Here is a 13,371-nt window from a genome sequence, read left to right on the forward strand (position 1 = left end):
TTATTTGTTGAAAAACATATAGGAAAGATATTTATCTGCATTTTGACTTGCAAAGAGTACATCATGAACTGAAGAAGTCTGAGTTATGAAATGTTTGGCACAAATGTAGAGTTGCAGATTGGATGCTGAATGTGATAAGAGCTGTGTAGGATTAAAGTAAAGCATGCATGAGAATGATTCAACACTTAGTGGGAAGAAAAATGTGCAGCATCCCCTTGGTTATTTAATGTATTTACGGATAAATGTACAAGAAATGTGCCATCAGAGGTATATGGGGTTAAGGATATATTGTATGTACTTTTGTATGCAGGGAATGCAATGCTGTTAATGGCTTGCTGAGAATTGAGGAGTATAGTTCTGAATGTTAATGTTAACAAACATTCAAATCTGAAAGAAAAAAGAGTGAAAAATGTCAAGTTATACTTAAATGGCAAAAAAACCTAGAGCAAATAAATTGATTTATGTGTACTACTGAATACATGTGAGATGTGAAAATGGATGAAGAAATCTCAAGGCATGTAAATTTCAAGTAGACAGATACTAAGTATTTATTTATTTGACATGTATAGCTACCCATCTCAACAGATATCTGTCAAAAGCAATTAATGTTTTTCGAAAGAAGCAATGTTCTTCTGTCCCCTTTTTTCTATGGAAGTAAGAGTTGGGTAAGTCAGCAGGAACATCAACAATGAATGTAGTGGGCATAGATTACTTAAGAAGTGTGGGTGAGTGTTGACTGAATGTGTGTTAAATTAATGAACGTACAAAAGACCAGTAAAAAGAAGCACATTGAACTGGCCTGGTGACATTGAGAATGAATGAGGATGGATCAGAGAAAAAACATATGACAAGTGAGTAAGTCAAAAGGAAGGGCAAAACCAAGAATTTGATAAGCTCCTCAAAACTTATGTGATGTTTAAAGAATAAAAGGTAATGAAAAAAATAGTATTTGTGATTACTTTATTACATTCCCTTTCTGTTCTTTGCATAACATTGCTTACTAAAACGGAACTGTGTAACAGCTAGATGCTTATGTATGACTTTTAGAGAACTGTTGCCAAATGCATAAACACATGCATGTTTATGAAGTCAAAACTAACAGCACAAAAGTATATTTTTGCTGTTGTTGATAGACTGTGCAGAAGTAAACCTACTGATGTTTATTGTTTGCTGACTGATAATTAGTAAGTTCCCCTGGGCATATGAGCCAGAGTCCTTCCATCACAAACGCCTCAATACCTGCCTGGCCTTATTTCTTAATACAACCCTGACTGCTCTTTATATTCTTTGAGCAGGGCCTTCTTTTGGATACTCAGTCCAGGATTACAATCAACAAGTTGTGGGCCTTAAGGATTCCATTCAACTCCCTTTCTCTTTGTAGAAATATCACAGCCTTTAGAGTGTTATATATTATTTGATTACTACAGGGTCTGATTGTTCCATCCCACTTTTATTTAGTTGACAGATTAATATATACAGGTAGTCCTTGACTTACAACAGTTCATTTAGTGAGTTCAAAGTTACATGGCACTGGAAAAAGCAACTAAGACCGTTTTTCATATTTATGACCTTTGTAGCATCCCCATGTTCATGTAATCAAAATTCAGATGCTTGGCAACTGGTTCATACTTATGACCATTGCTGTGTCCCAAGGTCATGTGATCCCCTTTTGCAACCTTCTGACAAGCAAAGTCAATGAGGAAGCCAGATTCACTTAACAACTGTGCGACTCACTTATCAACTGCAATGATTCACTTAACAGCTATGGCAAGAAAAGTCGTAAAATGGGGTAAAACTCACTTAACAAATGTCTCACTTAGCAACAGAAATTTTGGGCTCAATTGTGGTCGTAAGTTGAGGACTATGTGTATTTTAAATTATAATGGATGTGTAGTATATTCTCAGCCTGGTGAGGTAGACCAGACAGGAAAGATGGAACAGATAAACTCATTCTACTTTATTGTAAGTTAAATAAACTGGATCTTGCATGTCTGAAAGTACATTTCTCCCCCTCTCCCTTTACAGCCAAGAAACTAGGGAGGGTCTCTTCTGAGCCACTGGACCCACCCATATTCCTACTGGGCACTAAGTTGCCTTCTAGCTGACTGTTCCCTTGGCTGTGTCTCTTTGCCTTGTCTCCCAAGATCATTCCCACATACTATTACATACACTATCCTATCCTAAAGCACTGTTTTAAGGGTACTGTTGTGTTGGTTTAATATAAATATCTGTTTGAGTTCTCAGTTTATTTTTATTGGATTGTTCTGAAATTATCCTGATAGGTTTGGTTTTTGTCATGTATTGAACCTCCATGAAGGGGAATAATTATGAACAACAGAATACAAGAAACATTATGTTTGTTCCATTGGAGCACAGTATGCCTGAAATATTCCAGTAGAGTGTTCTAAGAAGGATTATTTTCTTCTGAGTTTAAAACAAAACAACCTGGATTAACCTGCCAGTTAACTCTTTATAAGAACAGTAGGACTGTGGAACCACTGAGCCAGAAACACAGATTCATCCAATGAATGCCAAGGAAAACACTATAGGAAGACATGACTGGCCTACACATCCACACTGTTAAGTCATCAGAATCTGTCCATTTCTGGAATAAAGGAAACTACTGCCTATATTCTGGGGTCAACTCTTCGTTTACCTCAAAACCCATCCTCGACATTGGGTCCTGTTCTGGGCGGAAGACTCCTTGCTGACGTTTCCCTCTGCGGTCCATGTTGGCTTGCTGTTGTGTCATCACAACACGGTTATCAGCCATACCATAGGAGTCCCAGTAAAATTCTGGCATCTTGACCTCTGAGGGATTCTGGTTATATGGCTCCATAGGGAAAGGCTTCATTTTCTTCTCTAGAGGCTGCTGTTGTTGCAGGAGGGAGGGCTGCAAGGAGTGTTCAAAGAGTTTCACAGGATCCTGGCCCTGAAGATAGTACGGCTGCTTCATAGGCATGATCTTCCCCAATGGGCCTTGAACCTGAGAGGGGCTCCAGAGCTGCTTGGAGGAGTCTCCCTGGGGATACTAAGAATAAATATGCCAGCATTCAGCATTATCAGTAACACAGATCCTCTGGATAAGAGATTGCTTTTAAGATCCAGCAAATAACCACATGACCAACAGAACAAACTGAGTGTAATATGATGCCAACTATGCTCTGATTCAGATTAACTAACAGGGTTGAATTATAGGATAACCAAAAAATGTATTTTTTCTCTTCTCTGTGCATATGCTGTACACTGAACGTATTACCTTATTACAAAAATATATTCAGTGCAGAGCATGTTAGGAAGAACTGCACATTCAATTCTACAAAGCAAACTTCCAAAATTTACAGTTTCCTTTTGAGATTAAAGTTTACAGACCTCACAAGCAGAGAAAAACTAAAGAGACCTTGTAGCAGAGACAGATTACAAGACTAGCATTTTGACACTAAGATTCATTCATTAATAATTTTTCATCTTTCAATGAAGACATAATGTTGCAGTTTTGCAAGCACTATGGTGCATATTAAGTTGTAATCCTTCAAATATGTTTAATCAATCTTTCAATAATACCAATTCATCATTTATAAGGCTGGTCATGCCATACTTGGGAAGAAGTAGGAAAACGTTTATCAAATATAATCTGAATTATTTTGACAACTCAAGATTCTTCTATCCCGGAAAAGAGACATTTGATCATTAATAAACGTCCGTTCCGACATTCTTCTGTTCTTGGCCTTCAATTACATTCTAGCTTGTTCACTATATTTTGTCTGTCTCTTTCCCAAAGAACTTGTGAATTCCTTTCCTCTCCTTTAGAGGTTGTACTTGCGATTATAGTATTTACAGAAAGGCCAGTACTGCAATCTAAGTTGGAGTCTTTGTGTTATTTGAGTACAAAACCTATAAAGGTTTGGAGCTGTTGGCAGAGACTCACCTGCTGGAATCCAGAGTGGTGTGGAGGACTCTTCCCTAATGCCTGCACAGCTTTTGTTGGGGACTGTTGTTGCTGCTGCTGGGCCAGAGCCTGGACCTGTAGCTGGCTTGCAGAGGGGTTTGTTGCCTGAGCTGGTATGGATGCAAGGGGCTGCTGGGAGGGGGATGGAGTCTGTTGAGGTCCCTGGTTCATTGGGCCTGGTCCAGAGGGCCGCTGCTGGCTGTAAGGAATGTGGGATGGCTTCCCAGCTTGCACCTGATTTCCTGCAGCTGAATGAGCTGCAGGCTGAAGAAAGGTTCCTGGGACAGAAACACCACCTGGGAAAGTATATCCCGAGCTCATAGAGAAAGCCACAGGAGGAGGAATAACATAGGCAGGAGGTGGGAAGCCTTGAAAGAAAGAAAGAAAGAAAGAAAGCACACATTTTAATAACTGAAACCTTGGATAGTACTTCCAGGCTCCTCTTCAGGATTAACCACTGAGACAGATTATGACTGGTCCTTTCTTTATCTCTCTGATCCTAGCAGCTAGAGAATTTTTGTAAAGCAAAGATCACCTCTGTCAGCATTCAGTTATAGGAATGGATTAATTCAGTCTATTCTTCTGTGCTGAAAAAGTATTCGCAAAAAAGAAGTTTGTGCCAGTAAGCCTGCACGTGTACTCTCACTTTGCTGGAGGAAAATTCTAGGAAAGCTCTAACATCCTAGAGGATGCTTCACTATGACTTTCAGAGGATTTTAGGCGTCTTTGCAAGATGTTATGCACAAATAAATTAATTAAAGCAGTATAGGGATACTTTACATTTATTATGTTTTCTACTTCAAAATCTACATTTATGTTAGAAAAGATCTTTAAGTTTTCTTTATTGTCACATACTTTGTCTGTGTCTGTAATGTATGTATGTATGTATGTAGACTGTGAAATAAAGATGGCTTCTCATGCTGCATCTTGGCAAAAAAGACACTGGAAAGACTGATGGCTGGTAAATACCATGTAAAGTTACATATTTAACGATTATGCCAACTTTCTAGAAATAATGTGAATATTCCATTTAACAATGCATTTACCTAATCCCATATATGCCAAGATAAGTTTAGAGTAATAGCATTTTTACCTGGCCGGCTGGGAAGAGGAGGGAAAGCTCCTGGGTGATGGATGGGGATGAACTGGGAGTTGCTGGCCTGGTTTGGAGATTGAGTTACTGGTGTTTTTCTGACTTCAGACACTGGAGTCTTTCTCAACTCAGTCTGGGATTTTACCTAAAGGGATAAGTCAATAAAAGCAGTAATTCTACATTTTTGCCCTTGTTCACTTGTCCATGTCTTCTTAAGGAGGTAATAATTAAAAAGTTAGTATAAGACATATCAGTTCTTTCCAGAGATTTGTTTTCTCATTCTTGGTTTACAGGTACAAAGAACGTGGGTTTGGTCTTGGCCAGTTCCACATTTGCAGTTCTCCGAACATTTTAGACTGATTATGAACTATTCCTCTGACTCACAAGGTTAAAACAAATTCTACTAGCTTTTTCAGAAAAGTACTCAGACTGAAGATCATGTTTGGAATTTGGAGGAGCTATTATTTATCTCCACAGAGTGGACTAGAGGAGGTAGTTTAAGCCTGTCTTTGGCTTCATACTTTCTAGGTGGGAGACACAAGCTTCAAAAGAAACCTAATGGAGAGGCTGGTAAAAACTCTGAAACATAAATTGGAAAATTAAAATACAAACATTAATAAAATCGTTACTTGAGATTTTTTAGAAATATTTTAATACTTATCCAGCTACTGGACTTATGATGCTAGATATCTCTATCTAGAAGCCCTGTTTCTAAAATTATCACAGCTTTTGCAGGTCTAAGATGTAGGTTTGAATGAAATTATAAATTAGAGCCTGATGTATTTCTTTACATCAACGTCAGCTTCATTTTATTCAATTTCAGTTGCAACTTCAAAATTACAGCAATTCACATACCATAGATGACCTGGGCTTTTTTGCAGAAAAGACGCATATACTCACATATTTGCTCCTTAAAAATGTATACACCTAAACTAGCACACCTATTCCAGAAAAAAATGAATACATCAATAAACCTACATAATGAAAACTATGAAAGCTGAAATTTAGAGCAAAAGAAAGCACACTAAACAATACCCATTCTGAGGTAACTTTATACTTCATTTAGAAGCAATAACACATAAGGGAAAGATCTAAAAAAAAAACTATAGTTCAGCAAAAAAATGAGTCCCTGAGCAAATCTGGACAATTGCAAAATTTCTGTTTAGAAAATTTATGAGGTACAATCTGTCCCCAATGAATTGTGTACTAATACGGAATATCCCTAAACTTAAGAATATCATCAAGAAGATCTTTGTACTGAATTCATTTTACAAAGTGGATCTGATATGGGATACAGGTTCTAACATTCATAAAATATTAGAACAACCTGTATCTCATATAAGATCCACCTAGAGCAGCTCCCAATTACCAGAAATTGGCAAAAAGTTGCTGTAATATTATACTGAATACTAGCAAATGACTCTTGCAGTTTAAAAATATTAGAATGCTTAATTTCAGAAAACATAATGGCATTATTAAGCTTATTTAAATCATGTCACGTAGCCATTAAGAGACGGTACTAGCATTGGGGAATCTGAGGCTTAAGTCCAGTCTGAAGCTCAAAAGTGTGACTTAGGGCGATTCACTCTCTCTCAACCTATCTTCATCACAGGGCTATTGCTAAGAGAGGGAGTGCTATGTATCCTGAACTCCTGAATAAGAAGGAAGCCACAAATCAAATGAATGAATGAATGGAGTCCCACTCTACTAAGATTCAACTAATTAGGAAGGTGAGTCATAAGACCTCAATGGTACCCGAGAAGAGAACATCTAACGCAGAGGTCCCCAATCCCATGGCCATGTGCATGCATTCACTCCGTCCTTGTGCCAGCGCTAGCCGAGCTGCAAGCTTCTTGCCAGCGCTAGAGAGCCACGAGACGTGTGCCGGCGCTAGGTGAGCCGCAAGCCTCTCACTGGTGCTTGGCAAGCCGGCGCTAGCAGCCCCATTTGCGGAGCACACATGCTCACGGCCCCATTCGCACACACGCAAGATACATTTGTGTGTCTGTGCATGTGCGTATAAAGGTGCCTGTCCCTCCCTTTCCCACTGGGCCACCAACCCAGAAAGGTTGGCGACCCTTGATCTAACGGATGGACAGAGTAAAGGAAGGAAAGGAAAGGAAAATAAGACCATAGATATGCAATGAAAGAGAGAAACATAAGCCACTATTCCATTAGATCCTCTAGTGAATATTGAGGGAGCAAAGTGAAGGTATGGAAGCTTCAGATGCATCTGCCTCTCATAGCTGTCTCACTATGTCACATCATCCAAAAGCTTAAAAGTAGCTTCAGGCAACTTTGTAACATTACAGCTAAATTAGGTGGCAGCATGAAAACATTCAGAGGAATGATAACATATAGAGAATCTTACCTGTACAGCTACATTCTGCTTCCCTGTTTCTTGACTCTTGTCCATGCCACATTTCTTAATCTCATTCTTCCTTTTGTTGTTGTTGTCCTTCTTTCCATCATTTTTATTGGCTGTTATTCCTTTGATATAATCTCTTCTTTCCCTACCCACTTCCTTCGTCAGATAGTTTCGGCCTTGCTCTCTGTTTATTTCTCGTGGTTTAATGTTTTCTTTGAATGTCACCATTGGCTTATCTCCCGTATCAGAGCTGCTAATCAGGTTTCGACTTGTAGATAGCACTGACTTAAGTCCTGGGCTCCCATCGACAAACTGTGGCTCTGATGCTTCCTGCAGAACATGACTCTGTTTGGACTCACTATGTTCCTCCAGTAACAGTTCTGGGATCTCTGTCAAAAACATGAGTTTGCCAACCTCATTTTCACATTGGATCAACCTTTAACAAAAAATTAAAAACAATTAACTGTATGTATGTTACCGATAGATTTTCAAGAATAATCAGTCACAAACCTTGAGTGGAAAAAAAATCACTGGTTTTTTTAAGTCCACAAAATTGAAAGCAAAGTAAAATAGAGCTAGAAGGGAACAAATAGAAAGCAACCTTTACTTGTGCCAATTGAGAGTGGGTAAGCTTGATGAAGTTTTAAAGCAGTCAGAGATTATCATCTGATCTCCTCTGATGTTTTAATAGATAAAAGCTTTTGGAGATATATTTCTGTAACTTCTTTGATTGGGTGGTAGCATTTGAACTAAAAACTCACCATGCTTCTTTTATAACAGCAGCTGAAGTTCAATATAACTAAGAAAATCACACAACATTATCATAGCTCAGTTGATTGGAACATACTCGCACAATGCTACTGTTTATATTGCAGGCCATTATAACTGACAGTAAAGCCGCCTTTGTCATAACACCTCACTAAGAATGAAGAATACACCCATTCTTTAAGTCAGGGGTCTGCAACCTTGACAACTTTAAGACTTGTGGACTTCAGCTCCCTCAGCATAGCTGCCTGAGGAATTCTGGGAGCTGAAGTCCACAAGTCTTAAAGTTGTCAAGGTTGCAGACCCCTGCTTTGACTAACACCTGGGATTAACATTTGAGAATTTGATTACAGAGATGAGAGTAGTAAAATGCAAGTAATAACCTTGTGTTTACTAAAGCAAGTGTTTTTCATTCTCCCTCTGCAATTACTTCATTTCCCCCCTCGCCAACTCCAATAGATTGATCTAGATAGGGAATGACTACGGGCAACTTTTGAAACCCTAGATCTCCCACCTAATAAAGGCCTATGCAAGTGATCATCTCAGATCTCTAGAAAAATCTTTTTCTGCTATTTGGAAGAAAGAGAGCTTCAGAAAGTAAAAGGAAGAAAGGGGATAGAAAATGGCCAGTCCTACTTATTCCTAGCTCTGGCCCCATGCACTGCGTGCAACGTAACTTTTACATGCTGAGGTAATTGCAACACTGCAAGAAAATATTTTTCATATACAAAGATCTGGAGCAAACAAACCCCACTGCATTAATTCCTGTGCTCTGAATGCACAAGATTCCAATTCAGTTTGCAGCAGCTCCTGTTTAAAGCTGTGAAGCAGTCAGGCTGGGGGCCTGAGTTATTACAAAACTGCAATCAACTAGAACAGTGATCAGATTTACCAAAAGACAACTATTTTATTTCAATCTGTCTAACCAGTCTACTATTAAGGCTAGGCAGTGTTTAAAATTCAAAGGTCAAAAAGTTGCTTTGAGATATCGGAGATGAAAACATGGCACCTATCTACAACTTCTTAAAGCAGCTGCTCCTTTTTCTAGGGTTGCAGGTGAAGCATTTATTTGCCTCCACCCCTGCATACTCTGAAACACTTTTGTAGCACTAAATCTGAAGAGGTGTGTAACCTTACAAATTATGTTAATACAGGTAGTCTGCACTTAATGTCCATTTTTTCAGCAATTGTTCAAAGTTATACCACAGAGCTGAAAAACAGATTTGCAACCAGTTGTCAACTTACAACTTTCTGCTCCTTTAAAAAAAGGAGAGGATGCCCAAGCAACAGATTGGGTGTTTCTTTTAAAGTTATATAGCCTTCCTCTGCAAAGCTTAATTCACTGGGTTTCTATACACACACACACACACACCAATTTATTCTGATGAATCCTGGGAGGATTAGATTACAATAAGAAAGAACGTAATCAGCTCAAGTTTCCCCAGCCAGCTTCATGCCTGAAGAAGGATTTTAAATCTGGGTTTCTTCCCCAATGAACTACAATATGTTATTCTTAAAGCAACTCTCCAGATGTGCAGGATTTTAAGTCCCACCGTTCTCAGATCATGCTGGAAAGGAATTCTGGTCTGGCCGAGATGATCTTTTGTGACATGCGCCATATTTGTGCCATGTTCTCCTGTGGGCCAAGATAATCCTTTGTGTTGCAGATTGTCCTGCAGCAATCTTTACCCATTGATCTTTTGCGCCAAGGATCATCCCGGCTGGCAGTGGTGTATGGTAAGGTACAGCATGAAAGGCTGGCTTACTCAACAGGGTAGTGGCACAGATCCACCTTCCCACAATACCTGTCTGTCTGTGGCCAGGATAGTGTGCCCAGTGGAAAAAAGGGAGGCAAAATGATAGTAAAGGTTAGCTGGGGGCAGCAGGTGCTCCAGGCAGGTGCCAGGAAGCAGGGGCAGGCAAGCAAGTGCTGCAGGTGAGAGCTAGGGTGACCAGGAAGGACAATGTGTCCCTTGCTGCATGCCCTTGCCACTGGGAATGAGCCTTCACACTGTGGATTGTTCCACAGTAATCCTTCTTTGTTAATCCTTCATATTAAGTCGGGAGCAGCATAAAGGACTGTACTAGCTGGCAGTGGTGCATGGTGGACAGAAGTGGCAGTGGGCAGCAGGTGGCCAAAAGGGCAGAGATAAGAGGGAGAGATGAGGATGCTGAAATAGTTCCCTACTTTGGAAGGACAAAGGATCAGGAAGGATAGGGACCATGCCAGGAATGGCTCAGATTAGGTTGGGTCCTTGTGTAATGACCAAGCAGGATTTATAGCCAAAGGGACTGCCAAAACTGCTGTGGGCCATTATGGGACATTTCACTTAATGATTGCTTTGATTAGGAATGAAGTTGCTGGTTGTTATTATGGGGATTAGGGACTTTAATTAAATGAAGACTACCTGTAACATCAAACTAAAATATGGATTTAAGTTCCTAAACAAGTTCTCTAAGCCCTGAAAAAAAGTAAATATTATACACATTTTAGTATCTACCATTCCCATATTACTGCCTATGAAATAGTATCCAAAATCATACCTTCGTTTTGAGTTTTAAAATCTGTCATAATAAACATGAACAGCAATGCTAAGAGGCAAAGAGAACCATCATGGGCAAAGGGTATAGGATGATACTAGTAGCCATACAGATACCTTGGCTGATTGTCAGCGATCCATTTTCCTGTGAAAATCAGGCGCTGTTGCCGTATACGGCGATGCTGCCCTTCTTTGTCTCCTGTAATCCCCTGATGGCCTTTAGAGAAATCCAAGTTCCTGATTGTTGACAAAAATTAAAATGGCATGTTTGGATTATGAATCAGGAACAAGAGGGATACATGCAGATGTAACACACAGTGATCCAATTAGTTATCTAAAGTTTCCCTTTAAGCAAGGAAGTAATTACACAGAATTTGCAGGTGGCAGGGAGAGAAAGAGTCCAATTTTATAGCAGTCGCACATGTTTATGTATTTTGTATCAAGTCTTATCATCCTTGCTGAAATTGTTCTTCAAGTAATTTTTCACCGTAACACCCAAATATAAAAGCAAATAGTACCAGAATCAATTTCAGAATAGAAAAGTACTCTGCATATGTTTATAGACTCAGATCTGCCACGTTTTCCCCCCCCGGGTTTATCCAGGAAAATTAATCTATAGCAGTTAACAGTTATCTTATATAATATTATATCAAAAGATCTATCATGTTAGAAATCCTACTTCAGTGAAAAAACAAGAATAATTACCTATTTTTTCCCCTCACACCACTTTTTCTAAAGGTTTCCAGGGAGATTAAACTTTAAATACACAAAAATTAAAATGAAATTTAAGGAAACCAGAATTGGAATTTTAATCCCAATGATTCTATAATAATAATGTATTACAAAAAATAGTGAAGATATATGAAATTTTGTAGCGTGGCAATAATTACAAAGATTAGAAAACAGTAGATATTAACACTGTTAATAACAGTAGATAGTAACACTGATAAGTATAATCTATCTATAATAATCACTCACCTGAACGAGGGTCTCAGAGCTAAGAATCCTTGCAGTTCAAACTCTTCTGGAAGAGGGGTGGCTAGCGAATGAAACAAAGAAATATGCACATCCGTATTCAAGTCTACTTTTCATTAGTAAGCAAGGATCCGATCCAATAAATAACAAGTGCTTTTTAAGTTACAGGTAGTTCTCAATGTATAATCATATGTTCAACAACTATTTGAAGTTACAGCAGTACCAAATGGATTACAACTGGTTCCCAAAGTTACAGACACTGCAGTGCCTTCATGATCAAAATTCAGGCACTTGTTAGTCTGCCTACACTTACGACTGCAGGAATGTTTCAACTCTCCCTTCACTTATTTCCTTATATATGACTTTTAGACACCCTATACTCTGTGGTTCCTGTGGCCCTAGTTGACTGCCGTCTTCTTGCTCCTGGTGCTGACCAAGCATGCCTAGCATGGCCCTTCTGAGGCAGATGATGGCTGCATAAAACCTTTTCCCCCAGATTGCACAAAGAAGATCTGGACAAGATGGCCTCATGTGATCAGCAGCTGCCTTGCAAAGGCCAAGGTGGGCACACCTCACAGCAGTAGGAGCAAGATAGCAGTGAAGGTCAACTGGGATGGTTGACCAGGTTGAGGGCAACATAGCTCTAGGAGTGCAGGGCAGTGAGTGTAGCTGAGCTGAGACAGCTGGAGCTTCATGGGGTGACAAAGGCTTTGCCCTGCACTGCTGGCTTTGCACCATGCAACTGGGCTGCAGCTTCGTGCCATGCTACTCAATTGCGCTGCCATGCTTTTAGGGCTTCGATAGGCACTTGGAGCTTCCAGGACAGTTGTGGCTTTGTGCCATACTGAGGCCACACACTATGCTGATGGGGCTTCCGGGGGATTTTTGCTGTGGTTCAAGGGCTTCTTACAGGGCAAACAGTTCCCGAGCCATGTATGGTTGCTTGCCATCTCGCCAAACAGGGTGCAGCACAGGCAGAACAGCAGAGGTGGAGTGATAGGGGGCGATAAGAGGGAAGGGGGAATTGAAGATGAAGCATTCCTTTACCTTACCGAGGCTCTGGGCTGGGAGGGACCAAGCCTGGAATGGCATGGCTTAGGGTGGGTCCTTGGCTCACAACTGGTGGAATTTGTTCAATGGTGGCAATGGGGAGTGCCCTTGCTAAGTGAAGCAGTCATATCAGCTTGCCCTTTATAAGTGAATAGCTTAGTGCTAGGTGGCCCTTGTCCCAGTTGTGGTTGTAAAGTAGTCCTCAACTTGCAACTACAATTGGAACCAGAAATCCAGTCATAAATTGGTGTGGTTGTAAGTCAAGGAACCAATATGACGGGGCCCTTTTTTTTTTACATTTTTGTAGCAGTCATTAAATTAATCACCATCGTTGTTAAAGCAAATCATTAAGCAAAACTATTCTTCCAAAACTGGCAAGAAATGTGCCTATAGAATGTTGCAGTCATAAAGATGAGCCAGTTGCCAAAAGCCCGAATTATGGTCACGTAACTACAGGTAGCTGTGACATTATATGGTGCCTGTACAGCACCTGTCCCAAAGCCATTTTAATTTTGAATAGTGTAAAATGGCCGGTCATAAATTGAGAACCACCTGTAGTTAGAATGTATTAAAATTTTAATTCAAAAGAAAACAAATGTAATTCTGCCTGAAAGTAAAATTAATAAGGAAA

General features: G+C 39.7%; 1 protein-coding gene across 3 annotated transcripts in view; it reads right to left on the minus strand.

Moving 5' to 3' along the window:
* Positions 1-13,371, minus strand: part of SMG7 (SMG7 nonsense mediated mRNA decay factor) — a 73,540-nt gene that overhangs the window by 24,124 nt on the left and 36,045 nt on the right. For all 3 annotated transcript variants that reach the window (XM_081323233.1, XM_081323232.1, XM_081323231.1), the window contains exons 12-17: positions 11,694-11,754; positions 10,833-10,952; positions 7,414-7,846; positions 5,043-5,187; positions 3,929-4,317; positions 2,657-3,031 (exon numbers count right to left, since the gene is read on the minus strand). In XM_081323233.1, coding sequence (XP_081179359.1) covers positions 2,657-3,031; positions 3,929-4,317; positions 5,043-5,187; positions 7,414-7,846; positions 10,833-10,952; positions 11,694-11,754 — 1,523 coding nt within the window. The remainder of the gene's footprint in view (positions 1-2,656; positions 3,032-3,928; positions 4,318-5,042; positions 5,188-7,413; positions 7,847-10,832; positions 10,953-11,693; positions 11,755-13,371) is intronic.

Source organism: Vipera berus, assembly GCF_964194415.1.
Source record: "Vipera berus genome assembly, chromosome: 3".
Classification (NCBI taxonomy): domain Eukaryota; kingdom Metazoa; phylum Chordata; class Lepidosauria; order Squamata; family Viperidae; genus Vipera; species Vipera berus.